Source organism: Bos grunniens, chromosome 16 (genome assembly GCF_055505025.1).
Source record: "Bos grunniens cultivar Pamir isolate PY7600 chromosome 16, Bosgru_T2T1.0, whole genome shotgun sequence".
In the NCBI taxonomy this organism is placed as follows: Eukaryota; Metazoa; Chordata; class Mammalia; order Artiodactyla; family Bovidae; genus Bos; species Bos grunniens.
In genome coordinates this window covers 17,434,378-17,461,551 of record NC_141180.1, presented here as the reverse complement: position 1 = coordinate 17,461,551, position 27,174 = coordinate 17,434,378, and the positions used below count along the sequence as shown (strand labels likewise).

The 27,174-nt window shown below is 40.5% G+C and overlaps 1 protein-coding gene across 1 annotated transcript in view; it reads left to right on the top strand.

Annotated features, from left to right (window-relative positions):
* RGSL1 (regulator of G protein signaling like 1) overlaps nt 1–27,174 on the top strand; it is a gene marked incomplete at its 5' end in the record, with an annotated part of 124,677 nt that overhangs the window by 79,361 nt on the left and 18,142 nt on the right. The window contains 7 exons of the mRNA XM_086342920.1: nt 7,153–7,215; nt 7,672–7,894; nt 12,099–12,206; nt 18,989–19,094; nt 22,783–22,976; nt 25,368–25,485; nt 25,886–26,000. Coding sequence (XP_086199046.1) covers nt 7,153–7,215; nt 7,672–7,894; nt 12,099–12,206; nt 18,989–19,094; nt 22,783–22,976; nt 25,368–25,485; nt 25,886–26,000 — 927 coding nt within the window. The remainder of the gene's footprint in view (nt 1–7,152; nt 7,216–7,671; nt 7,895–12,098; nt 12,207–18,988; nt 19,095–22,782; nt 22,977–25,367; nt 25,486–25,885; nt 26,001–27,174) is intronic.

Genomic DNA, 27,174 nt, shown 5'->3' with positions numbered 1-27,174 from the left:
CCGTACGACTGAGTCCCTGCCTCCCTCAGGTTTTTGCTCAAGTCATCTCAGTGAGGCCTTACTTGCCCACTTTATATAAAACTTCAGCCCTATCCCCATTTTACTTTTTCCTTAGCACTTACCGTGATCTGGATCCATGTATGTATCCTTCCACACATACATACATACACTTCGTGTGTATGCATGTATAATCCTTATAATGTACATGTATGCATTTGTGTGTACAGTGTCCATCTGTTATATACACATATACTTGTATTATATTTTAAATAAATGCACAATATGTATATATGTTATATACGTGTGTGTTATAGAGATAGATTTTTTTTAAACTTATTTTGCTTCTTTTCCTTCTCCTCATGAGGGCAGAGGTTTTTATGTTTTGTGACTAGTCTCCAAGCATCTAGAAAGCTACTGGCAGTGTAGTGTTGAGTGCTCAATAGTACATTCAGCAGTCATTTGTTGAATCAATTAATCCCAACTGGAGATGATCCTTACTTTGGGCTTTGCTCAGGGCAGTATTTTCTGGTTTGAGACACTTGTTTCTGTAAGAACTCTCATTTTCATCCATCCGTTCAACCATCCTCCAATTATCCAGTTACCTTTTGTTGAATACTGATAGCATGCCAGCTAATATACGTCTATTTCCTAACTTCTGATTCACTTACGTGAAAACAGAATCCATGTGGAATATAGGGGAAGTTTTAAATCCTGGTTTTATCACCATTTGGCTAGGTGGTCTTGAACAAACTAGGAAGTCCAAATTCTTTAGTTTTCCTAGGTCTCTTTGTCCTCAGACGTAAAATGAGAATTGGGATAAAATCATATTTTGTTATTATATTTGTGAATTCAATAAATTTATAGAAATGTTGAGGATACTATACTGTAAAAGGCAAATAAATGAAAAGGGAAAGATGTGGAAGACAGCATCAGTCTTAAAGCAGCTGTTGTTTTCTAACCAGAGAAAGGAAGATTGAGAGACAGTGCTGAAGATGTCAGGGATATGGAATTTCATAGACAAGGAGACCAACAGTGATGACAAGAAATTAAACTGGAAGTTCCTTAATTAAGAGAAAATCTAATGGAAAATAGATTCACAGTTACCAGGGGCTGGGGGCAAAGAAAATGGGGAATTGTTGCTTAATTAGTACAGAATTTCCATGTGGGGTTATGAAAAAGTTTTGGAAATAGACAGTGGTAATAGCTGTATAATATATAATGCATGTAATTAATGCCTCTGAATTGTACATGTAAAAAAATGGTTGAAATGGCAAATTTCATGTTATATATATATATTTTACAACAATAAAACGTTTCCTTTTCAAAGAGAAGAAGTAAGATTGGAGACACAAAGGGCATTGAGTTCTAGTGAAGAGAGCAGACAGCTGTGGATTTGAAGGCCAACTTCTCCACTTTCAAATTGTTTTATCTGAGGTAGAGGGCTGTGGGGCCCCTTTGTCCTTGCCTCCTCAACATTACAATGGGGATCGCAACAGCCCCCTCAGAGAAAGGCACTGTGTGCGCAGCGTCTGACAAGTGGTGGCTCACAAACGTTCATCCTCTTAACGCCCCTTAATCAGATCCATAGAACCTTAGCGTCAGAGGAAGCCCTGGAAGTTCCCTCAGCTTCCACTCTCATTGTACAGATGACAGAGCAAGGTCTAAGGTCTCACTGTGGTCTCCTGGCAAGTGCAGAGCCAGCATCCAGATTCCCCTAGTCTGCTGCAAAGCCAGCAAACTCCAGTCCTGGAGCCAAATCCAGCTTACCTCATGTATTTACATAGCCAGCAAGCTAAGACTGGTTTTACACCAATATCTTTACTAGACAGGTTGTTGCTGCTGTGGGTTTTGGGGGCTGGTTTTTTTGGGGCTGTTGTAGCCTTGTGGAATCTTAGTTTCTCTAATCAGGGATTGAACCCCTGCCTTCTGCAGTGAAAATGTGGAGCCTTAACCACTGGACTGCCAGGGAACTCCCTGGTTTTACATTTTGTAACAGTAGGAAAAAAACATCAAAAGAAAAATGCGTCAGATCACATGGGTGTTATACGAAATTCAAATTTCTGTGTCCATAAATAAAGTTTTATTACAACATAGCCGTGCTATTCCAAATCCTGAAAGATGATGCTGTGAAAGTGCTGCACTCAATATGCCAGCAGCAAATCCTGAAAGATGATGCTGTGAAAGTGCTGCACTCAATATGCCAGCAGCAAATCCTGAAAGATGATGCTGTGAAAGTGCTGCACTCAATATGCCAGCAAATTTGGAAAACTCAGCAGTGGCCACAGGACTGGAAGAGGTCACTTTTCATTCCAATCCCAAAGAAAGGCAATGCCAAAGAATGCTCAGCTACCACACAATTGCACTCATCTCACACGCTAGTAAAGTAATGCTCAAAATTCTCCAAGCCAGGCTTCAGCAATATGTGAACCGTGATCTTCCTGATGTTCAAGCTGGTTTTAGAAAAGGCAGAGGAACCAGAGATCAAATTGACAACATCCGCTGGATCACAGAAAAAGCAAGAGAGTTCCAGAAAAGCATCTGTTTCTGCTTTATTGACTATGCCAAAGCCTTTGACTATGTGGATCACAAGAAACTGTGGAAAATTCTGAAAGAGATGGGAATACCAGACCACCTGACCTGCCTCTTGAGAAATTTGTATGCAGGTCAGGAAGCAACAGTTAGAACTGGACATGGAACAATAGACTGGTTCCAAATAGGAAAAGGAGTTCGTCAAGGCTGTATATTGTCACCCTGTTTATTTAACTTATATGCAGAGTACATCATGAGAAACGCTGGACTGGAAGAAACACAAGCTGGAATCAAGATTGCCAGGAGAAATATCAATAACCTCAGATATGCAGATGACACCACCCTTATGGCAGAAAGTGAAGAGGAACTCAAAAGCCTCTTGATGAAAGTGAAAGTGGAGAGTGAAAAAGTTGGCTTAAAGCTCAACATTCAGAAAACAAAGATCATGGCATCCGGTCCCATCACTTCATGGGAAATAGATGGGGAAACAGTGGAAACAGTGTCAGACTTTATTTTTCTGGGCTCCAAAATCACTGCATATGGTGACTGCAGCCATGAAATTAAAAGACGCTTACTCCTTGGAAGGAAAGTTATGACCAACCTAGATAGCATATTCAAAAGCAGAAATATTACTTTGCCAACAAAGGTTCGTCTAGTCAAGGCTATGGTTTTTCCTGTGGTCATGTATGGATGTGAGAGTTGGACTGTGAAGAAGGCTGAGTGCCGAAGAATTGATGCTTTTGAACTGTGGTGTTGGAGAAGACTCTTGAGAGTCCCTTGGACTGCAAGGAGATCCAACCAGTCCATTCTGAAGGAGATCAGCCCTGGAATTTCTTTGGAAGGAATGATGCTAAAGCTGAAACTCCAGTATTTTGGCCACCTCATGCAAAGAGTTGACTCATTGGAAAAGACTCTGATGCTGGGAGGGACAGGGGACAGGAGAAGAAGGGGATGACAGAGGATGAGATGGCTGGATGGCATCACTGACTCGATGGAAGTGAATCTGAGTGAACTCCGGGAGTTGGTGATGAACAGGGAGGCCTGGCGTGCTGCGATTCTTGGGGTCGCAAAGGGTCGGACACGACTGAGTGACTGATCTGATCTGATCTGATGCCCATTTGTTTATGTGCTGTCATGTGCTACAACTACACAGTTAAATCATTGCAATAGACAGTTTGGTCTGTGGCCCACACAGACTAAAATATTTGCTATCTAACTCCTTACACACTGTCCTGAGGAGAGGCCAAGAAAGTACCCAGTGATGGACAAACTCAATTCTGAAGGAAACTCTTAACATTCTAACTAAAAAGAACTATAGAAAAATAAAAATAGTAGGTTAAATTTTAAAAAACAATCATGGTGTTTTTAGATATTATTTTACTTATTATTAGATAATTGATAGGAGAAATCTGCTGGCTGCCTAATGGGGGTTCCTGTGTAGGTTACCATTATTTTTCCCTCTGGCTTCATTTAAAATTCTTTGTCATCAAATTTGGACGGTTTTAAAACAATGTGTTTTGGAGAATATCCTTTTGTGTTGAGGCGTGATGATTAGGTATTCTCTTAGCTTCATGAACTTGTATATCCAGTTCCTTCCCCAGGTTTATAGTATTTCTTTAAGTAAACTCACTGCTCCCTTTCCCTTCTTTTCTCCTTCTGGGATATGCTTTATGTTGCCCTTCCTAATGAAATCACATAGCTCTTGTAGAAACTCTTGTCCTTTTTCTACCTCATCCTCCTCCTCTTCTCCTTTTTCTTCTTCTTTTTAAGTTCTTAGTTCTCTCTCTTCTCTCTGGATCATTTCTGGATTTCTATCTTTGAGTGTGCTAATCTTCTCTTCAATAGAGTCTGCTCTATTTTCAGTGCTTTTTTCCCTTTTTTCCTTAGCCATGCCATGTGGCTTATAGGACTGTAGCTCGCCAACCAGGGACTGTACTGGGCCCACAGCAGGGAAAGCATGGAGTCCTAAACCACTTGACTGCCAGGGAATTCCCTCCAGTGCTTTCTAATGCATTCGTCATCTCATTTATCGAGTTCTTCAGGTTCAGAATTTTTGTTTGATTTTTTTTTTAGAGTTTCAGTCTCTTTGGTAAAGTATTCCTCTGTTCAGTAATGTTATTCCTGAACTCATTGAATTGCTTTTCTGATTTTTTCTTACAGCTCACTGATTTTCTTCATGATATGATTTTGAATTCTCAGATTGTAATATTTCATGACTTCAGTGGAGACATGGTTTCTGGAGAACCATCATTTTCTTTTAATGATACTGTGTGACTGTGTTCTTCATAGTGCTTGATAAGTTGTTCCTCTGCCAATGCATTTGAATATTAGTAGCAAACATCCTTATTTAGGTAAAGGTTTAAAACTTGATTATAACAATTCAAAGGGCTTCCCTGGTGGCTCAGAGGTAAAGAATCCACCTGTCAATGGAGGAGATACGGGTTCGATCCCTGAATTGGGAAGATCCCCTGGAGAAGGAAATGGCAACCCTCTCCAGTACTCTTGCCTGGAGAATTCCAGGCTACAGTCTGGCAGGCTACAGTCCATGGGGTCACAAAAGAGCTGTTACATGACTTAGCGACGAAACAACAACAATTCAAAACGTTGGTACTTAGAGGCTTTTCTTTTGTTTCTTAGTAGGAGGTGATACAGCACAAGTTTTCGCTTTCTCTTACCTGAGTGCCTCTGGCTGTGTTTGAGATCTGGCACTTTCCATCCTCCACCGCCTCCGCTAGAGTTGCCGCTGGTGTCCTCATGGTTGCTGCTTGCGCTTCCGGGGTGTCTGGTACCTTGCTGCTGGTGGTACCGCTGCTGTCACTGGCATCACTTCCTGGGGCACTGGGATGATGGACATCTCCACTGTGTCCAGGAACACCTGGATCAGGTGCCGGGAGGGAAGGGAGAGAATGAGCTGGAGTTGTGGATGCTTCTGCCAGTCCACCCATTTTAGTGTACAGATGGGTGGACCCCATGAGCATCCTGGTGTGTTGGACAGAGATGCATTTGTTGAATTGTGGGTGTTCACTAGTTGGAAATTGAAGGAGAGAGACAAGGGAGCATCTTCTACCATGATGCTGATGTCGCCACTCATAAATCTTTGAAACCTAAATAGACATCCATGGAATACTCATTTCACATGTTGATTTTTAATATTTGATACATATATATTTAGAGCTTATCCATCACTATGTTACATTATAGATTGCTATTATTCAATCACTGAGTTGAATTCTCTCAGGAATATACTTCACTTTGGTTTCCTCAGAAGCCTAGGAGATCTGATAAAGTTATTAAATCTCATGCTCTTAAACTCACCTTTTGGCAGCATGACTTGGGCAATTTCTGGAGACAATCTTACGTTCCTTTTAAATTATTATAAGCAACTTATTGCCCGTAAAATAATGTCCAGACTACTTATCAAACCATTCAAGTTCCTTATATATAGTCCCAATCGGCCTTCTCTACCTCATTCCTTGCCATTGCCCCAGCCCTGAACTCTTTACCAGAAAGCTACAGCTCAGCCATCCTGGAATACTCATTGTTTTCATACATTTTCTTTCCCTTCTCTGTCTCTTTGCTTAATCTCTTCCAATTAGCTGAATGCTCTTTACTCCATGTCAGGATGGTGAGCTCCTACTTATACTGCAAGGTATAAATTGTGATTTAATTCTTCTTGCCTTTATGAACTTTACTTGGATTTTCTGAACTCAAAACAGCTAATTATTTCCTCTTCTCTGCTCCCAAAGAACTTTGTTCTCACCTCTATCATAGCATGAGTCATACTAGAAAGTGAACTCCTTGAGAACTAGGCTTGTAGCTTATTGGTCTCTGTATTTTCAGTCATGTGCACAGTGTCTGGAGGCACTCAGAAAATAGTCATCAAATCAATAAATGAATGAAAGTAAGCGCAGATAAATCAATCTAGCTAAGCACTGACTTGTGGGATTTTTTTGGTTGTTGTTTATTTGTTTGTTTTAATCTGATGAAGTATTCAAGTGGATAAGGTCTTCAAGTGGGAGACGTTAAGAATAGACATACCAAAAAGAGACGCTTGGTTACCAGGACCCTTTTAAGAATTCAATGAGATAGTACTTTACAAATGAATAAATAAGTATTAAATGTCAAATAGTTGCCCTTCAGTAAAGGATTTGTTGTTTCTCTTCTCAAAGTGAAAGTGAACATGTTAGTCGCTCAGTCGTGTCCGACTCTTTGCGACCCCATGGACTGTAGCTTGCCAGATTCCTCTGTCCATGGAATTTGCCAGGCAAGAATACTGGAGTGGATTGCCATTCCCTTCTCCAGGGGATCTTTCTGACCCAGGGATTGAACCCTGGTCTCCTGCACTATAGGCAAACTTTTTACCATCTGAGCTACTAGGGAAGCCTCTTCTTAAGTAAATATCAATCACTGTTCTCTGAGATTCAGAGAGAGGCTGTGACGGAAGCTGTCATATTCAGAGAGGCAAAGGAATACTTCCTGGTTGGTCATGGCTAATGTTTGCTATTCCATATCTCCAAATTAGAGAATCCAGAATCTGCAGCCTTCTCTTCTCCCATGTGAATACTAGCAGGACAGAGGCAGCAAGCATCTCTTCATAATGCTTATGTTGTATTTGGATTTCAGATCCTCAGCCCCTGGTATACTGAATTCCTGGATGAAGAGGACTACTGGTTTCTCGTTTTTACAGTAGGAGGGACTTTGAGTTGGGGAGGAATCATGAGGTTGAGGGAAGAAAAGGGAGTTACTGCTCTTTCAGAAGTGCTCTTTGTTAAAGTTAATGAAATGTTAAGTATTTTTCTATCAATTTTTCTATCTGGGGTTGATGGGCTCTGATGGTCTAAAGAGAAACCTCTCAAGGAAAAAGATCCAAGTGCATAAGCTCACTTTGAAGAAGTCACATTCATATAGAATTTCTCACTTATAGAGAAAGAGTTTGATTCGAAGATGTGTGGTATATATGGGGTGTGTGTGTGTCTGTGTGTGTGTGTGTGTGTATATCTGTAAAGGAACAATAGTTCTTAACAAACTGAAAATAATCAGAGTCCATGTGACAGGGAGGCAAAGAAGGACCAAGCTGTAAAAATCTTGCTTCTGGCCTAGTTTCTATAGCAAATGCTGTCTGCTACCATCTCCTTCTCTTAGACTCAGAGCAGGCTCATCAGGACCAAGTGGCATAAAAAAGAATCTATAAGCAAAGAAGATATCATTCTTCTTTACAAGAGATTTGAGGAATCACTGGAGTTAAGCCAGGGTTTGGCTAACATGGAAGAAATGGAATCTATGCAATGGCAAAAGATAGCTACTGAGGATCTGAAGCAAGGTGGGTCCCTCCGGGTAGAAAGGAAGTCTCCAGTGTTTCTGGCAGGTAAGGTCAGTCACCATAACTTTTTTTTTATCCTTACATACAAGCAGCTGTGAAGTATTAGTATTTTAACTTTAAGTATTTACTATGTGTCAGCACTATGCAATGCAAAGGTGGTAAAGAGGACCTCATTTGATCTTCCAAATAACATGTGAGGTAAGTACAGGATAACTGAGGCACAGAAAGGACAAGTTACATTTCCAAGGTCACACAGTAAGTGGCAGAGTCAAGATCTGAATCCAGACTGACTGACTGCAGAGGCCCCCACTGGCTCTGAAAGGGAACCAGAGAACTCAAGTTTGACCAGGCTCATGACCACCAAGACATCATCACAGTTATATAGTGATTACTCCATTTCGTGCATCTGAAAAACATGTGCCATTCCTCCCCAGAATCAGGTCTAAGACATTTCTGTGAATATATTTTTAACAGCCACTCGCTTCCCCCAACATAACACACCAGCCACCCAGGCAGTGGAGAGCCTTGGTTAGGAACACAAGGCTCTGCTGTCCCACAGATCTGGGTTATATCCTAGCTCTGCTAGTGACTGTGTGAACCTGAACAATGTATTTAACCTATCTTCAAGCCCTGTTTCTCTCAACTGTAAAACGGGAATAATAGGCTTGTTGTGAAGATGACCCAAGACCATCCATGAAAGCTATTAACATAACATTTGGCAATAGTAAGAGTAGCCACTGTTGTTCAAATTGAACAAACTGCTTTAATTATCAGTGCTGAGGCAGTCAGAGTACTGCAATATTTCTCAAACTTCAAAGCACAATAAATACTTTTGACTTCATTTTGGGAAACATATACCTGTATATGTATGTGTGTGTATAAATATATATTAAAATTTTTTCACAAAGCAACACCTGTCCTTATTACATAAGATTATATACTCTCATACTCTCTATGTTATTCCATTTCATTTTGTAAAAACTGGTAATAACTGTTTTTTGACATTCTATTGAGTAATGACATATGTATTAGTAATCAGTTCAGTCACTCAGTCGTGTCTGACTCTTTGCAACCCCATGAATCACACCACACCAGGCCTCCCTGTCCATCACCAACTCCCAGAGTCCACTCAAACCCATGTCCATCGAGTCGGCGATGCCATCCAGCCATCTCACCCTCTGTTGTCCCCTTCTCCTCCTGCCCTCAATCTTTCCCAGCATCAGGGTCTTTTTCAAATGAGTCAGCTCTTTGCATCAGGTGGCCAAAGGACTGGAGTTTCAGCTTCAACATCAGTTCTTCCAATGAACACCCAGGACTGATCTCCTTTAGGATGGACTGGTTGGATCTCCTTGCAGTCCAAGGGACTCTCGAGAGCCTTCTCCAACACCACAGTTCAAAAGCATCAATTATTTGGCGCTCAGCTTTCTTTATAGTACAACTTTCACATCCATACAGGACTACTGGAAAAACCAGAGCCTTGACTAGACAGACCTTTGTTGGCAAAGTAATGTCTCTGATTTTTAATATGCTGTCTGTTGCTGCTGCTAAGTTACTTCAGTTGTGTCCGACTCTGTGTGATCCCATAGACGGCAGCCACCAGGCTCCCCCATCCCTGGGATTCTCCAGGCAAGAACACTGCAGTGGGTTGCCATTTCCTTCTCCAATTCGTGAAAGTGAAGTCGCTCAGTTGTGTCTGACTCTTAGCGACCCCACGGACTGCAGCCTACCAGGCTCCTCCATCCATGGGATTTTCCAGACAAAGTACTGGAGTGAGGTGCCGTTGCCTTCTCCGAATATGCTGTCTAGGTTGGTCATAACTTTCCTTCCAAGGAGTAAGCGTCTTTTAATTTCATGGCTGCAGTCACCATCTTCAGTGATTTTGGAGCCCACTTCATGGCAAATGGATGGGGAAACAGTGGCTGACTTTATTTTTTGGGGCTCCAAAATCACTGCAGATGGTGATTGCAGCCATGAAATTTGTAATCAAGATCTTTGAAAATTCATTTCCACCACTCCTTTGCTCTGTGAGCTTACTTGGCCAGCCACTGTATCTCCCTGAGTCTCCTTTCCTCATCTACAGAATGGGGATGATGGCATTGTTGAAAGGATAGGTGGTAATGCATTTGCACAGCAAGTAGGTCCTCAACAAGTAGTACTTGTTAGATTCCACTAAAAAATGTAACCCTCACCTCTTTTAAAACTTTGATGTGCACTCTGTGTACAAAGCAGGTTGTTTGGGTGCTTGCCCTTTGGAACATACTCGGGCATGAATTATTAAAAGCTAGCATGAACAGGCCATCTGGTTTACCTTAGGATTTCCCCTTCTCTAAATCCCAAACATTCCAAATCCTCTCCCAGGAATCAAGAGAAAAATGAAAGAAAGGATGGCTGATAAATTTGACCCTACACATGCTGGGCAGGGGCATTCCCCTTGATGGCCATGAAATGCCAGGAGGGATCAGGAAGAGTGGTAATCACCTCCATGGAGATGCCCCCTCCCTCCCTCCAGCATACCCTCTGCCATTGCTTTCTTGAAATGCAAATCTACCCCAATGAAGGGCCTCCTGTGCATTTGTCCAAGTCCGGGCCCTGACTCCCCAAGTAGGCTGAAGCCTCCACTCAGACTATGCCATAAACTCTCTGAGCATCAGAGCTAGAATACTCTTATATTTCTTGTAGAGAAACTGAGCCGAGGTAAGAGTCTTGCCCAGGGTTTCTCAGCAAGGGAGGGATTGATGAAAGACTAGAAAACTGAATCGATAGCGGCAATAATCCACTGCTTTTACCACTGCAGTCTTCTGACTGAGAGATGGTAATGATAACAGTGACAATGCTGACCTAAGGACACTGACATTCAGAGGGCCACACCCCCATATTCCTTCTAGATCCCACCAGTATAACCTGCAAAAGTCCTGGACTGCCCTAGAGAGTTTCAGGGAAACTGTGGGTGATGAGATTTACCCTAAATCTCAGCGCTCATAACACAAATGAGTGTTTTGACCTTGGTAGGCACAGTGCTGCTATTCTGCCATTGCCTATCAGTATCAGTTAAGTTGCTTAGTTGTGTCCAACTCTCTGCGACCCCATGGATACAGCACGCCAGACTTCCCTGTCCATCACCAACTCCTGGAGCTTACTCAAACTCATGTCCATCAAGTCGGTGATGCCATCCAGCCATCTCATCCTCTGTCATCGCCTTCTCCTTCTACCTTCTATCTTTCCCAGCATCAGTGTCTTTTCCAAGTGAGTCAGTTCTTAGCATCAGGTGGCCAAAATATTGGAGTTTCAACTTCAGCATCAGTTCATATTCATCCTTCCAATGAATATTCAGGACTGATTTCCTTTAGGGTTGCCTGGGCAATGGCACCCCACTCCAGTACTCTTGCCTGGAAAATCCCATGGGCAGAGGAGCCTGGTAGGCTGCAGTCCATGGGGTCACTGAGGGTCAGACACGACTGAGTGACTTCACTTTCACTTTTCACTTTCCTGCATTGGAGAAGGAAATGGCAACCCACTCCAGTGTTCTTGCCTGGAGAATCCCAGGGATGGGGAGCCTGGTGGGCTGCCGTCTATGGGGTCGCACAGAGTTGGACATGACTAAAGTGACTTAGCAGCTTAGCAGCAGCAATACCTCATTAAAACTTTTCTTGCTGCCTCAGCCTTACAGTCCCATCTCATTTTGAATACAGAAAGTCATTCCCTCCCAATTCACCATGCATGACTAGACATGATCTATAGCTACCTTTAGAAAAAAATAATTCACTCTCAAAGGACAATTATTCACAACTATTGATATTCAGAGATATGAGTTGTCAATTCTGAAGGCAATTGCATCAAATTTTTTGGCGCAACAGCAGAATGTTTGAATGCATTTGCAGCTCCTCCCTATACCAGATGGGGTTTGAAAGGGTCCATATTCATTTGGATGGATTACTTCTAGTATACATGTTAACACTTAGTGCCTCTTCCAAAGTCATATCAGTTACCCTTAAGCAGAAAATTTCCACGGGTCAGGTCTCCCCAAGAAGGGCAAAAGCCCCCATTCTAGAGGATAGGGGAGGCAGTATTTTCTTGCTTCTGATTTGGCCTAGGAAACTTGTATTTCCTATATAGACATTCCAGTAAAACACTATTGTCCTACTTAAATAGCATTTTAAAGACAATACTTGCAACAACAAAAAAAAGTGCGTGAATCTTTGAAACCACAGTAGACAACAAGACTCCATTTTTGTTTTCCCCTATTTGATAGACATAAAGAAAATGGCCTTTGAGGAACTCTGTTATAAGTATCCAAAGGTGGCCATAGAGAAGATCAGTGAGGACTACAAAATATATTGTGAAAAAGTACCTCATATAGGTAAGTGTTTAAACTCAAGGATGGATGTGAGACAACCAGGTAAGAAAGAGTCTCAAAACCACAAGAGGCATAAACCAAAAAAAGGATGGTCAGCAGAGAATGACCATGTCTGTCTTTTCTCCTACAAAGCCAAAGAAGGGCATCATGAAAGTCAGATGCAATTGTAAATGAATGAAGACGATGATGAAATTGTTAATTCCTACCTTCTTACTTAGTTATCACTCTGGGGTTTTCAACAAGACAGATTTGTCTCCTACCAAGATTTCTAGAGTCATAGTTTTGTGAAAGGAGATTTGTTGGGGGGTATGTTCTTAGAAATAACACCCATATGGGCATGAGGAAAGCAGAACTGGGCAGAGGTAGGTGCTGAACTGTGAGGTAGTTATGATAAACATCAGCAGATCCTATAGGAAGCTCTAAAGCTAAGATAGCCCTTCAGAGTTGTCCCTCATTGAGGCAAGAAACTTGTACCTCCTCACTGACTCAAATGGGATGTGACTGACTTTGGGAGGACATAACCTTGGGTCAGGCAGTGCCCTTTGGCCAAAGACACTTCCAGAGAGGACCTCACCTGTGGCAGCAGCCAGTAACTCCAGGCAGCTGGGAAAATGAGTGCTTTGCTCCTAAAGAAATGAGCTAAGGCATGCACCGGAGCACTCAGTATTGTCCACTTACTTTGTAAGGAAATTTTACCCCATCTTGTAACAGTGCTTCCAGGAATCTGGTGGCTTCCTTTCCTAGGGAACTTATGTAAGAAAGGCTGACACACACTATTACAGCTTGTCTGGAGATCACAACAAATACTCCTTTTCTCCTTGCTTTTCTGCTCGTGACAGATTCCTTCTATGGTTCTGCTAGTGGTTCTGCTGGTCTCAGGGGACTTACTTGGCAAGATAACCTAGACTTTCACCCCTGAGAGACATGAGCCCTTGATCATCATGACTTCTCAGGCTGTGGCTGCTCACCTGTTGCTTTACCATCACAATTGGACACGGGAATACCAAGAGGGCCAAGTGCATTCTGCACAGCCCCTGCTACATAACTGGTGACCACAGTCAATGGCCCCGCCAGTGCAGTGACTCCTTTGCCTCCCTGGCCTCTGGCATAAGGAACTTGAAGTGACTGAGCTCCTACTGTGTCCCTAGTCATAGCATTCCCACTCTGGGATCCTGGACCTCCAAGCTGGCACAGTCCAATACAGGAGCCACTAGTCCAATTGTGGCCATTGAGCTCTTGAAATATAGCTGGTACCAATAGGTTAAATAAAGCACATTACTATAATTAATTTCACTCTTTTCCTTTTAGTTTTTTAAATCTGACTGCTAGAAATTTTAAATTTATATAATACATGTGGCTCCCATTATATTTCTATTGGACAGCGCTGGTCCAGATCCACAGAACCTTAAGTTGTAAAGATTAAACATTTCCCTAAGTAGGTCACCAAAACTGATGATAAATGGATCTCTTATACTGTCATCCCTTGATTCTCATATTCAATATTCGACTCACTGGGGGCCACAGCTTCATATTATGGTCTTCGGTTTTTCCTGGAGGATGATGCCTCATTTTTCAAAAAGTATCATCTCCAAGCTGGTGTGACAGACAGCTAGACCTTCAAAAAATGGCTTTGTTACTCTACCAGGCCAGCAGCTCTCATAGGTGACAAAACTAGTGGATCCAACTACTGTATGCCCTTTGCCAATCCGCTTTACTGTAAGTGTATCTCTTGATCAGAGGCAGTGTTACGGGAGATCCTATTCAGGGGATCAAACACTTCTAAGCCCCAAATATCAATGCTAGCTGAAACCTCACAGTTAGGAATACATGTCAGTTCCAATCCAATACAGCTGCCCCTTCCAGAATAAAAAGGTCCAATGTCATCAAATTGCCACCAAGTGAGTAGCTGGTTTTCCATGAAGGATGTTGAAATATGTGAGTTTTAGTGTTTGTCTCTTGCTGGCAAGTTGAACATTTGGCAACATTGGTAGCTAAATCAGCCTTAATGAGTATGGGGCCCGTGCTACTGGGTCCATACACAGCCTCCATCCGTTTCACCCACCTACTCTGTTCATGAGCTCATTGTGCCAATGCTAGGGTAGACCGTGACAGACAGTGATTTCAGATGGACTGTGATACCAGACTTGCTGACATCAACTGGCTAAGTCCCTCCGTCTTCTTGGTCCTTTAGTGCCTCTTTCTTAGTGGTTGTTTATTGATGGGCTTTGAGATACAATACGAAGATCTTCATATTTCAAATGTATATATATATATTCTGATCATCTGTTTCCTTTTGTATGACTTTCGGTAAATTGTGCCTTTCAAGGAATTGATCCATTTCATCTATGTTTTCAAAATGTGACATGGAGTTGTTCTTAGTATTCTTTTCTTACCCTTTTTATATCTATGGTATCTGTAGTGATAGTCTTGCTTTCATTTCTGATACAAGTAATCTGTGTCCTCTCTCTGTTTTTCTTAGTCTAGCCAGAGACTTATTGATATTGATTTTTTCAAAGAACCATGTTTGTCTTCATTGATTTTCCCTATTGATTTCCTTACAATTTCATTGAATCCTGCTCTAAGTTCTATTATTTCTTCTCTTCTGCTTACTTTGCATTTTATTTGCTCTTCTTTTTTCACTTTCCTAAGGTAGAAACTTAGAGGATTGATTTAGATGATCTTTCTTCTATTTTTATATACACATGAAATGCTATACATTTTCCTCTCATTGCTATTTTTCTCACCTCCCAAATTTTGATAAGTTGTGCTTTCATTTTTATTTAATTTAAAATACTTTAAAATTTTCTTCTTTGAGCCATGTGTTATTAGAAGTATGTTTTTAAATCTCCATGTGTTTTGAGATTTTCCAGCTATCTTTCTGTCAAGTGCTTTGTGGTCTGACAGCAGACGTATGGTTTCTATTCATTTAAATTTTGTAAGGTATGTGTATGGCCCAGAATGTGTTCAGCACCGGTAAATGTTTCACGTGAGCTTCAGCAAAAAGTGTGTTCTACTGTTGTTTGATAAAATGGTTTGTAGCTATCTAGTTGATTGCTCCAGTTGATTGATGGTGTTGTTGATTTCAACTAGATCCTTATTGATATTCTGCCTGCTGGATCTTTCCATCTGTGACAGAGGAGTGTTGAAGTGTCCAACTTTGAAAGTGGATTTACATTTTCCTCCTTGTAGTTCTGTCGCACATAGAACTCTTGTTTTGTTCACGCATGTGTATGTTAAAAATTGTTGTATCTTCTTAGAGAGTTGACCCCTTTATCATTATGTATATCTCTCCTTTCTCTGAAGACTGTTCTGTATAAAATTAATACTCTTCTTTAAAAAAAAAAAAACAACTTACTTTTGGCTATGCTGGGTCTTCATTGCTGTGCACGGGCTTTCTCTAGTTGAGGCTAGTGGGGGCTACTCTCTAGTCGCAGCCTGTGGGCTTCTTATTGCCATAGCTTCTCATTGCAAAGCATGAGCTGTAGAGTGAGGGCTCAGTGGTTGTGGTGCATGGGCTTAGCTGCATGTGGAATCTTCCCCAACCAGGAATAGAACCTGTGTCCTCTGCATTGCCAAGCAGATTCTTAACCATTGAACTACTACGGAAGTCCTCTTCCTTCCTTTTGACTAGTGTTGGCATAGCATATTTTTCTCTATCCATATACTTATAATCTGTATGTGTTTTTATATGTAAAGTCAGTATATTCAGTAGCTAATATATAGTACTTAGTGCAGCACTTTAACAGCATCATCTTTTAGGATTTGAAATGGCTCAGCTGGAATTTCATCACCTCCACTAGCTTTGTTTGTAGTATGTTTCCTAGGGCCCACTTGATTTCACACTCCAGGATGTCTGGCTCTAGGTGTGACCACACCATCATGGTTATCCAGATCATTAAGACCTATTTTGTACAATTCTTCTGTGCATTCTTGCCACCTCTTCTTAATATCTTCTGCTTCTGTTTAGTCCTTGCCATTTCTGTCCTTTATTATGCCCATCTTTGCATGAAATGCACCCTTGGTATCCCCAATTTTCTTGAAGAGATCTCTGGTCTTTCCCATTCTATTGTTTTCCTCTATTTCTTTGCATTGTTCACTTAAGAAGGCTTTCTTATCCCTCCTTGCTCTTCTTTGGAACTCTGCCTTCAGTTGTGTGTATCTTTCCCTTCCTCCTTTGCCTTTCACCTCTCTTCTTTGTTTCAGCTATTTGTAAGGCCTCCTCAGACAATCATTTTGCCTTCTTGCATGTCTTTTTCTTTGGGATGGTTTTGGTCACTGCCTCCTATACAGTGTTACGAACCTCTGTCCATAGTTCTTCAGGCACTCTGTCTATCAGATCTAACCCCTTGAATCTTTTCGTCACCTCCACTGTATAATCCCAAAGGATTTGATTTAGGTCATACCTGAATGGCCTACTGGTTTTCCCTACTTTCTTCAATTTAAATCCGAATTTTACACTAAGGAACTCATGAGCCACCATCAGCTCCAGATCTTGTGTTTGCTGACTGTATGGAGCTTCTCCATCTTTGGCTGCAAAGAACATAATCTGATTACTGTATTGACCATTGGGTGCCGTCCATGTGTAAAGTCATCTCTTGCATTGTTGGAAAAGGATGTTTGCTGTGACCAGCTTATTTTCTTGACAAAATTCTCTTAGCCTTTGCCCTGTTTCATTTTGTACTTCAGGGCCAAACTTACCTGTTATTCTGCATATTTCTTAATTTCCTACTTTTGTGTTCCAATCCCTTATGATGAAAACTACATCTTTTTTGGTGTTAGTTCTGGAAAGTCTTGTAGGTCTTCATAGAACTGGTCAACTTAAGCTGCTTTTGCTTCACTGGTAAGAGCATAGACTTGGATGACTGTGATGTTGAATGGTTTGCCTTGGAAATGAACCAAGATCATTCTGTTGTTTCTGAGATGCACCCAAGTACTGTATTTCAGACTCTTTTGTTGACTGTAAGGGCTACTCCATTTCTTCTAAGGGATTCTTGCCCACAGTAGTAGATATAATGAACTTCTGAATTAAATTTGCCCATTCCCATCCATTTTAGTTCACTGATACCTAACATGCCAAAGCCTTTGACTGTGTGGATCACAATAAACTGTGGAAATTTCTGAAAGAGATGGGAATACCAGACCACCTGACCTGCCTCTTGAGAAATCTATATGCAGGTCAGGAAGCAACAGTTAGAACTGGACAGGGAACAACAGACTGGTTCCAAATAGGAAAAGGAGTACGTCAAGGCTGTATACTGTCCCCCTGCTTATTTAACTTCTATGCAGAGTACATCATGAGAAACGCTGGGCTGGAAGAAGCACAAGCTAGAATCAAGAATGCCAGGAGAAATATCAATAACCTCAGATATGCAGATGATACCACCCTTATGGCAGAAAGTGAAGAGGAACTCAAAAGCCTCTTGATGAAAGTGAAAGAGGAGAGTGAAAAAGTTGGCTTAAAGCTCAACATTCAGAAAACGAAGATCATGGCATCTGGCCCCATCACTTCATGGAAAATAGATGGGGAAACAGTGGAAACAATGTCAGACTTTATTTTGGGGGGCTCCAAAATCACTGCAGATGGTGATTGCAGCCATGAAATTAAAAGACACTTACTTCTTGGAAGGAAAGTTATGACCAACCTAGATAGCATATTCAAAAGCAGAGACATTACTTTACCAACAAAGGTTCATCTAGTCAAGGCTATGGTTTTTCCAGTGTTCATGTGAGAGTTGGACTGTGAAGAAAGCTAAGTGCCAAAGAATTGATGCTTTTGAACTGTGGTGTTGGAGAAGACTCTTGAGAGTCCCTTGGACTGCAAGGAGATCCAACCAGTCCATTCTGAAGGAGATCAGCCCTGGAATTTCTTTGGAAGGAATGATGCTAAAGCTGAAACTCCAGTACTTTGGCCACCTCATGCGAAGAGTTGACTCATTGGAAAAGACCCTGATACTGGGAGGGATTGGGGGCAGGAGGAGAAGGGGACGACAAAGGATGAGATGACTGGATGGCATCACCGACTCAATGGACATGAGTTTGGGTGAACTCTGGGAATTGGTGATAGACAGGGAGGCCTGGTGTGCTGTGATTCATGGGGTCACAAAGAGTCGGACACAACTGAGCCACTGAACTCAACTGAACTGAAGATGTCAATGTTCACTCTTGCCATCTCCTTCTTGGCCATGTTCTATTTACCTTGATTCATGGACCTAACATTCCAGGTTCCTATGCAATATTTTCTTTATAGCATCAGCCTTTTACCACCAGACATGTCCACAACTGAGCATTGTTTCCATTGGCCCAGCTGCTTCACTCTTACTGGAGCTATTAGTAATTGTCCTCTGCTCTTCTTCAGTAGTGTACTGGACACCTTCCAACCTGGGGGGTTCATATTCCAGTGTCATATCTTTTTGCCCTTTTATACTGTTCATGGGTTAGTCCAGTCAAAATACTGGAGTGGGTTACCATTTGCTTCTCCAGTAGACCAGGTTTTGTCAGAACTCTTCACTATGACCCATCCATCTTGGGTGGCCTTGCACAGCATGGCTCATAGCTTCATAGAATTACATAAGTCCCTTTGCCACGACAAGACTGTGATCCATGAATGGGAGTTTTAGGGAGCAAGTCCCCGTAACAGCTGCTATGTCAGGCCACTGGCCACTGGGGACTTTGGTTTTTCTACATGCATTCAATATGTGATAATGTCCTTCACACTTTGTTCTTTCTTACTGTCTGCAGTGTTCTTTATAATATGATGTTCCTCACTTTTGTAATTTTATTTTTAGATTTTACTGTAGAAATTTTCAGAGAACCAAAGATGGTTTTACCCTCAAAAAGGAGAATGTCATTCTTTAAAAGGGCTAATGTGAGGAAGCCTTCGATAAGACCCAGGTAAGACATAGGATCTGGTCACAACAATATGTTCAGGCACACGCTTTCCTTAATCATACTGTACATGCACAGGGATACTTTGTTATTTTAAATCACTATTTATTTTCTAAAATTTGCACCATGCAATGTATATTATACAATAACTTTTTAAAACTTAACAAGCTATCATGGATATCCTTTCATGTCAATATAAATAGATTTACCTTCTTCCATACTATGGATGTTGCATGGTTTATTTAACTATATATTTTTAGTGGACATGTATATTATCTTTACTTTTCCATTGCTATGACTTGTACCCCAAGAAACATTTTTGTATGGATGTCCTTGCCAGTTTGTGTTTTTGTGGATTGCATACAGCTGTGGTAGTCTCCTAACTAGCTCCTTACTTCTTGTCTCAGCCTCTAAGTTCCCAATGCTAGACAAAGAGTCTGTGATCTTTTCTTTCAGAAATGCCCACTCTTTCTTTCCATTCACCTTAGCATAAGCTCCATCTCTACAAAATAAAGTTCTCCAGTTGTATATCTGCTATGACTTCTACCTCCTCTGAAGTAATAAACTTTTAAAATACAAGAACTTACCATGTTCTATTTTTTTACTACTTTTTAATTTTTTAAGTATGTTTTCCACCTTCTCAACTTGATGATAATTTTCTTATGCATGCCATTCATTCAGGCACTTATTTTTTTAATTTAGTATTATCTACTAATGACTGGCTGTATGATAAGTTCTCTTATAGATGATAGAGATGTATTAGCACATACAAATTTGTTAGTCAATGTCACTGGCAGAATATTTTGTATAGAGAAAGCTTCCAGAAGTATGTTTTCAGTTATTGATAATGTTCATTGAGGGTTATAAGTCCTCTGTCTCTTCTAAATTCTCTAGATGGAGCTTCCTCCTCTTCAAGGAACTAAAATTATTCCCTGAAGTTCAATCATTTATTCCTTTTGCTGTTCCAGTTTGTACTATTCACCACTCTCCACTATGTCTACAAAAATATGTAGTTCCTAGTTTAGTTGATGGAGAAGGCAGTGGCATCCCACTCCAGTACTCTTGCCTGGAAAATCCCATGGATGGCGGAGCCTGGTAGGCTGCAGTCCATGGGGTCGCTAAGAGTTGGACACGACTGAGCGACTTCACTTTCACTTTTCACTTTCATTTATTGGAGAAGGAAATGGCAACCCACTCCAGTACTCTTGCCTGGAGAATCCCACGGTCGGGGGAGCCTGGTGGGCTTCCATCTATGGGATCGCATAGAGTCGGACACGACTAAAACGACTTAGCAGCAGCAGTTTAGTTGAATATAAAAGAAGTCTTTTCTTTTCCTTCTCTCTCTCTCTTTTTTCTTTTTCTTTTTTTTTTTTTTTTTTTTTGATCACTCCATGCAGCTGTGGGAACTTAATTCCCTGACTAGGGATTGAACCTGCACCCTTGGCAGTGAAAGTGTGGAATCCTAACCACTAGACCACCCAGGAATTCCCCCAATCTAGCTTTCTACTATTATGTTTTATGTCCCTTTACCCTGTGTATTCTGTGTTTTAACAGATTTTCAAGTCTATTTGAAAATTTAGTATTTTCAAGTCTGTGAATACTATATATATCTGAAACTAATATAATATTATAAATCAGCCATACTTCAATAATAAAACAATGGAGACTAAAGGTGGTGGAATGATATATTCAGACTAAACTTGGGGGAAGTAGAAGGAAGTAAATAATAAACGAGTAGAAATCAATAATATGAAGAGAAGAAAAATGAGAAAATCCAAGCACAAATAAGTTTTTTGTAAAGATTAACAAAACTGATAAACCATTAACTATACTGACAAAAGGGAAAAAGTGAGGTGACACAGATTTCCAAAACCTGGACCAGAAGAGAGGACCACTGACCCTAAAGAAACTAACCTGTTTGTAAGAAAATGCAAGGAGTATGACAATGACAATTAGATGAAATAGAGCAATTTCTAGAAATACCCAAATTTCTGAAACTGACTCAAGAAATAGAAAATGTGAGTAAATCTCTATATCAAGAGAAGAAATTGGATTAATAATTTAAAATCTCACAGATAAAAGTCTAGACAGATGGCTTCACTGGAAAAAGCTATGAAATATTTAAAGAATAAATGCTACCAATAGTCTACAAACTCTTTGAGGAAATAGAGGAAAAAGGAACACTTCTAATATGTTTATGAGGCAGCAAGTATTATCCTGATCCCAAAGCCAAACAAAATTATCATAAGAAAACTGCAGACCAATAACCCTCTCAAACCTAGGTATGAAAATCCTCAATAAAATATTAGCAAACCAAATTCAACCACATTTAAAAAGGATTATATACCATAACCAAGTGGGATTTATTCCAGGAATGCAAATAATGCATCTGAAAATAAATTAATACAATGCATCATGTTAATAAAATAAGGGAAAAAACTTCACACAAGTATCTCGATTGATGCATTAAAAGCATTTTATAAAATCTAGCATCCATTTATGATAAAAATTCTCAATAAACTTAGAAGGGAATCATCTCATTCTTTAAAAGTACATTTATGAGAGGGTGAGATGAATGGAGAGAACGCATATACATTACCATATATTAAATAGATAGCCAATGGAAATTTGCTGTTTGACTCAGGGAACTCAAACTGGGGCTCTGTAACAACCTGAAGGGGTGGGAAAGGGTGGGAAATGTGAGGGAGGTTCAAGAGGGAGAGATCATATGTACACCTGTGGCTAATTCATGGGCTTCCCACAATGCTCACTGGTAAAAGAATCTGCCAAGGCAGGAGTTGCAGGAAACCCCGGGGTTGATCCCTGGCTTTGTAAGATCCCCTGGAGAAGGAAGTGGCAACTACTCCAGTGTTCTTGCTGGGAGAATCCCATACACAGAGGAACCTAATTCATGGCTAATTCATGTTGATGAATGAGAGAAATCAAACCAATATTGTAAAGCAATCATCCTTCAATTAAATAAATAAATAAAAAGAAAAAACTTATAGCTAACATCATTCTTAACAAGACAAGTATTTAACAGGAGAAGAACAAGTTGGACAACTTGTGAATTTGTATGGAAAGGTTCTACCAATGACAAATGACATAAAGATAAGGTTCAATGGGCAGCCGAAACTGTGAAGTGGAATTCACAGAAACTGGAGAGATAGCTTCACCGTAACAGTGAAAGTCCCTTCCTCATGTCAATGAAAACTGAAACCACAGAGGATGTAGAGATTACCTAGCAGAAACAAATCCTAAGGCAAGAGTCAAGAGAATTGAGTTGAAACATTAGGGCAACACCTGTACACAAGAAACAGTGAACGAAGAAATCAGCAGTGGAAATTTAGAAATATTGATCTAACAACTGCTGGTCACTCATGCTCTGTCTTGCTGAAATGACTGCCAATGAATCCATAATCGAAGAAGTTTTCCTTGGAAAAGAAAAAAGCCCCCTTTAAAATACTCCTTCTCTTCTTCCACTGGGGTTGTCAAATGATTAGACCAAGCTTAGGATGGGTACATTAAGTTAATCTCTAGGAAACAAGCAGAGTAACCAATTTATCCACTCTGCTCTTCAGTCACAGTTCAAAGCCCTGAAGTCTGGCAGAGGCCCTTCCCCATTCCCTAACTGGAGCAGAATCCAGGGTCACCGTCTCTCTCTCTCTGCCAATGATGCTTTCTTGTTTTCCAGAAACTTGACAGAAGTCCTCCTAAACACACAGCACTTGGAGTTCTTCAGGGAGTTCCTCAGAGAACGGAGGGCTGAAACCCCATTGCAGTTCCTGGTCGCCATACAGAAGATCAGCGTTGAGACAAATGAAAAGATTTATAATTCTCTCTTTGAAAACGTAATCAAGACTTTCTTCCACGGCAAAAACTCTCCTGGTATGCATTCTCCTCTCCTGAAATCGTTTCCTTTACCCTTTAGAATCTTAGGTTTGGGGAAGAGACTGCTCTCTCCCTGAGAAAGCAGAACAGAGCAGCGGCCACATGGGGCAGTATTGAGACAAAGCTGAAGACGGTGAAAGCAGAGAATAATAATAAATCCACTTTTAAAAATTGAAGTATAGTTAATTTCCATTAGATTTGTCTCAGGTATAGGGCATAGTGATTCAGTATTTTTATAGAGTATAATCCACTTAAAGTTATTATAAATTACTATATTATATATTATTATGTATTATATTATATAAAGTTAATATAAGACTATATTCCCTGTGCTATATAATACATCCTTGGTGGTCGTGGTGAAGTCACAAAGTCATGTCCGACTCTTGCAACCCCATGAACACCAGCCCACCAGGCTCCTCTGTCCATGCAGTTTTTCCAGGCAAGATTACTAGAGTGTGTTGCCATTTCTTTATCCAACAACATATCCTTATATCTTATTTATCTTAAACATAGTTCATATCTCTTCATCCCCTCCTCCTATCTTGTGCTACCTCCCTCCCCTCTTCCCATTGATAACCACTAGCTTATTCTCTATATCCGTGAATCTGTTTATGTTCTGTTATATTCATTTTTTTAAATTTTTTAGATTCCACATATAAGTGATAACATGCAGTGTTTCAAAGAAGAAAAAACAAATCAAATCTATCATTCTTTTTCTTAAAGATAAAACTGAAAGAAAGACACACAGGCCCAAAAAACTACATTCATTGTTGTTCTTTTATATGTAACCATCCTGAAGTATAATATTGATAAGACAGAATGGATAGTGGGTTAAAATCAGAATGTGCTTGAAGCAAGAGTTTTATTTAAATTCTTAACATGTGTTAGTATTTAGTTTTTTTATAAGTAGGAAAATCGCTATAGAAAAACTAAAATAATAATACAATAATAAATCCAAAATATAATACTACAAGTAAAAGAAGATACTTATACTTGTATGTGAAATATATCCTCTCAACCCTGAAAGTAGGATTTAATTTAATCCTTAAGAGATAGGTATAAATAACTTAGAAGGTAGGGATAAATAACTCCATTTTTCTAATGAGGAAAGTAAAATGTGGAGAAGTTAACTAACTTGTCCAATTAGTGAAACTTGAATTCAAACTCCAGTCATTTGATCCTTCACATCAAGTAGACTGGAGTTAGATCCAAAATCATGTGTTAGCAGGATGCAAAGCTAGAGTGTCCACCATCTATGGGATGCAAAGAGTACTGAAAGGTGCTGAGAAGGAGAACTGTCTCCCTGAAAATCTTTGTTGCGTAAGTTTTGTCTTATTTTCTTGCCTAAGGCCAGGAGGGTAAATCTGATCCATGTAAATTCATCTTGTCCAGAAGCAGAAACTGCAAGTAAAGTACTGACCTATAATTCTAGAGGAACACCAAAGGGAGTGAGCATGATCCCATCCTGGAGGTAAACAAATCTTCTTGCAAAGCAATGAAGAAGCCTCCTGTTTTGGAACAGATGAACAGATAGGCTTGTGTGTGTGTTTTGCTTGTGTTAAACCAAGATAGGTTATAAATTAGGAAAGAAGAAAAAGCAGTAAATGGGCAGGTCTTTACTTGTGAAGTTGCTCAGTCATGTCTGACTGTTTGCAACCCCAGGGACTGTAGCCTACCAGGCTCCCCTGTCCATGGAATTTTCCAGGCAAGAGTACTGGAGTGGGTTGCCATTTCCTTCTCCAGGGGATCTTCCTGACCCAGGGATCGAACCCAGTTCTCCCACATTGCAGGCAGACACTCTACCATCTGAGCCACCAGGGAAGCTAAAATGGGCAGGTCTTTACTTGTAAGTAATATTTATTTGTTGAGCCTCAGGATATTAAGTTTTGTGCATCATTTTGAATGAGCTAGAAGAGAAAGAAGAAAATGCAGATCCTGTCCTTAATAAGCTTTTAAATCTTTTTAATGAACACAGTAGTCTTTGAACTCCTGGAGAATCATATTGCCCTTAGAATGTTTATTGGTAATCTTGGATTTCCCATCTGCCTCAGCCACTTAACTTTAATCCTTTATTCCTCTATTCTCTTCCTTAACTGAAAACTTCAAACTAGCTGCAGAAATGGAGTCCTTTAAAATATTGCTTTCCCCTTAAGCACTTATCTTTGAAATTTGGAATGGACTAACCCAGGAAGTATTTGCTCTACAAATACGTGTACACATAGCATTCCAAATGTACTTTTGAGATTTTCAAACAAATTGTGGAGAGCTGAATCTGGCCAGACTGAGAACAAGGAACCATAAGGCTCTTGGATGAAAAAAGTCCTAGCCACCTCAGAAATGGTGCATAAGAAAATGATGACTTTTCTTCTCTCTTGCATTTTCTAGAGCAAATGCTGCAGTGTAATGCCCCTCTTATCAAGGAAGTCTCTCTCATGCATCATGTCAGCACGACAACGTTGTTAATGCTCCAGGGCTTCGTCATGAGGTCTCTGGAGGAAAAGTGGTGAGTGTTGCTGGGTGAAGGCAGTGATTCTCTGAGCTGCTCTTTGACTTCTGAAAGTCACATTAGTGTCAGAGTCTACTCTCACGGTTCACTGCCAAGCGTCCCTACAAAATAAAAGCTGAACTTGCCCTCTTACCTGCCTACCTGCACACACATACACACACACACACACACACACACACATTTCTGTTCACCTCCCTGAGCGAGGAACACTACAGTATTGGTCAGGAAGAACAGACTGACATGAGCAAGGGATTGGAATGGTTAGAGGAGTGTTTTTGAATATCTCACCATTCACCAAATTCCCCTTCCTCCAAAAGCTGAGAGAGGTTTGCCTGGACTGTTATCTTTCATGTACCATGTTTTTGCATTCTTTAATATTCCTGGTCTCCTGCTGCAGGTTTAAAGATTACCAAGAACTGTTTCCACCTCAACCTTTGGAGAAGGAAGCTGAAATACCAATAGCTTCACCCAAGAAGCCCTCAAAGACGGCAGTTTACCTGCAGGAATCCCAGGTCAGTGGGGAAGATAGCAAAGACAAGACTGGGGACCAGGAAACCACGCCTAGGCATTGCCGACCACGCAGAAGAGTTGCACTGTTAGCTTATTTATTCACCAAAGCAGCTACTCTTTGGGATAGGTTTTCAAATCCCCATTTACAACGGAAGAATTTGAGGCACAGAGCAATTGTTACCCAGAGGGAATTTCAAGAAACCCCTGTCTTCACTATTTGTGATTAGAACCAGTTGAATGGCAGGCACAGAGGCTGGTCATATGGAGATCAAAATGTTGGTTTGTTGGTTTGTTTTTAACTACTGAAAGCTGACTTGGGGGACATGGATTGGCTGTGAAGTCAAGTGGGTTTAATAATCCTCTCTGTACCCTTACTTTCTTACATGTCCAGTCACTAACAAAGAGGAACAGTTAGACCCCCACTTAGCTGGGTGAGCTCCCTGCTGTATGACAAAAGGCAGGCCTGAACACAGGTGTCTGCAGACCAGCAGCTCCCAGAGAGAACTCTGGAGGCTAAAGAACAAAGCCTGCCCTGTCCTGCTTCCAAGCTCATCAATTATCGAACTCACGCTTTCTCCCATGGGAGGACAGAAGAAGGAAAGAAAGAGGAGACAGGAATATGATTCAGGAAAGTCTCTTCATAGGGTTTGAGAAAAAAAGTACATACTCCTCTTAAATAATCACTTGATCAGCATGTTGTAGAACTGGTCATCAGAAAGATTTGCACCCAATTCTATTTGACACTAAAGATCATGCCAGAGAATCTCTGGAAAGAATGCCTATGCCACTCACAGATATAGGGAAGAAATTATGGTTACCAGTGAGGAAAGAAAGGTAGGGAGGGACAAGATAAGGGTCAGGAAGGAAGTTATTATGGGACTATATGAAATCATATGTGTGAAGTTTTTGAAAATTGTAGAGTACAGTTTAAAGAAATTTTCATTCAATTTTTTTTAAAAAGATGTGACAAAGAAATTTTTTAACCCAACAGAACTCCAAATCATATATGTATTATAGTCACAACTATATCAAATTATATACCCACTGGGTGAAATAAAAACAATTATATTAGGATAGTGAAAAAATAATGCCTATGCCCACTGATGCAGACCCCCAGGTATGATAACATGCTGCTCCCTTCTTTCTCCTTTTTATTTCCTCCATATGTGGGTCAAC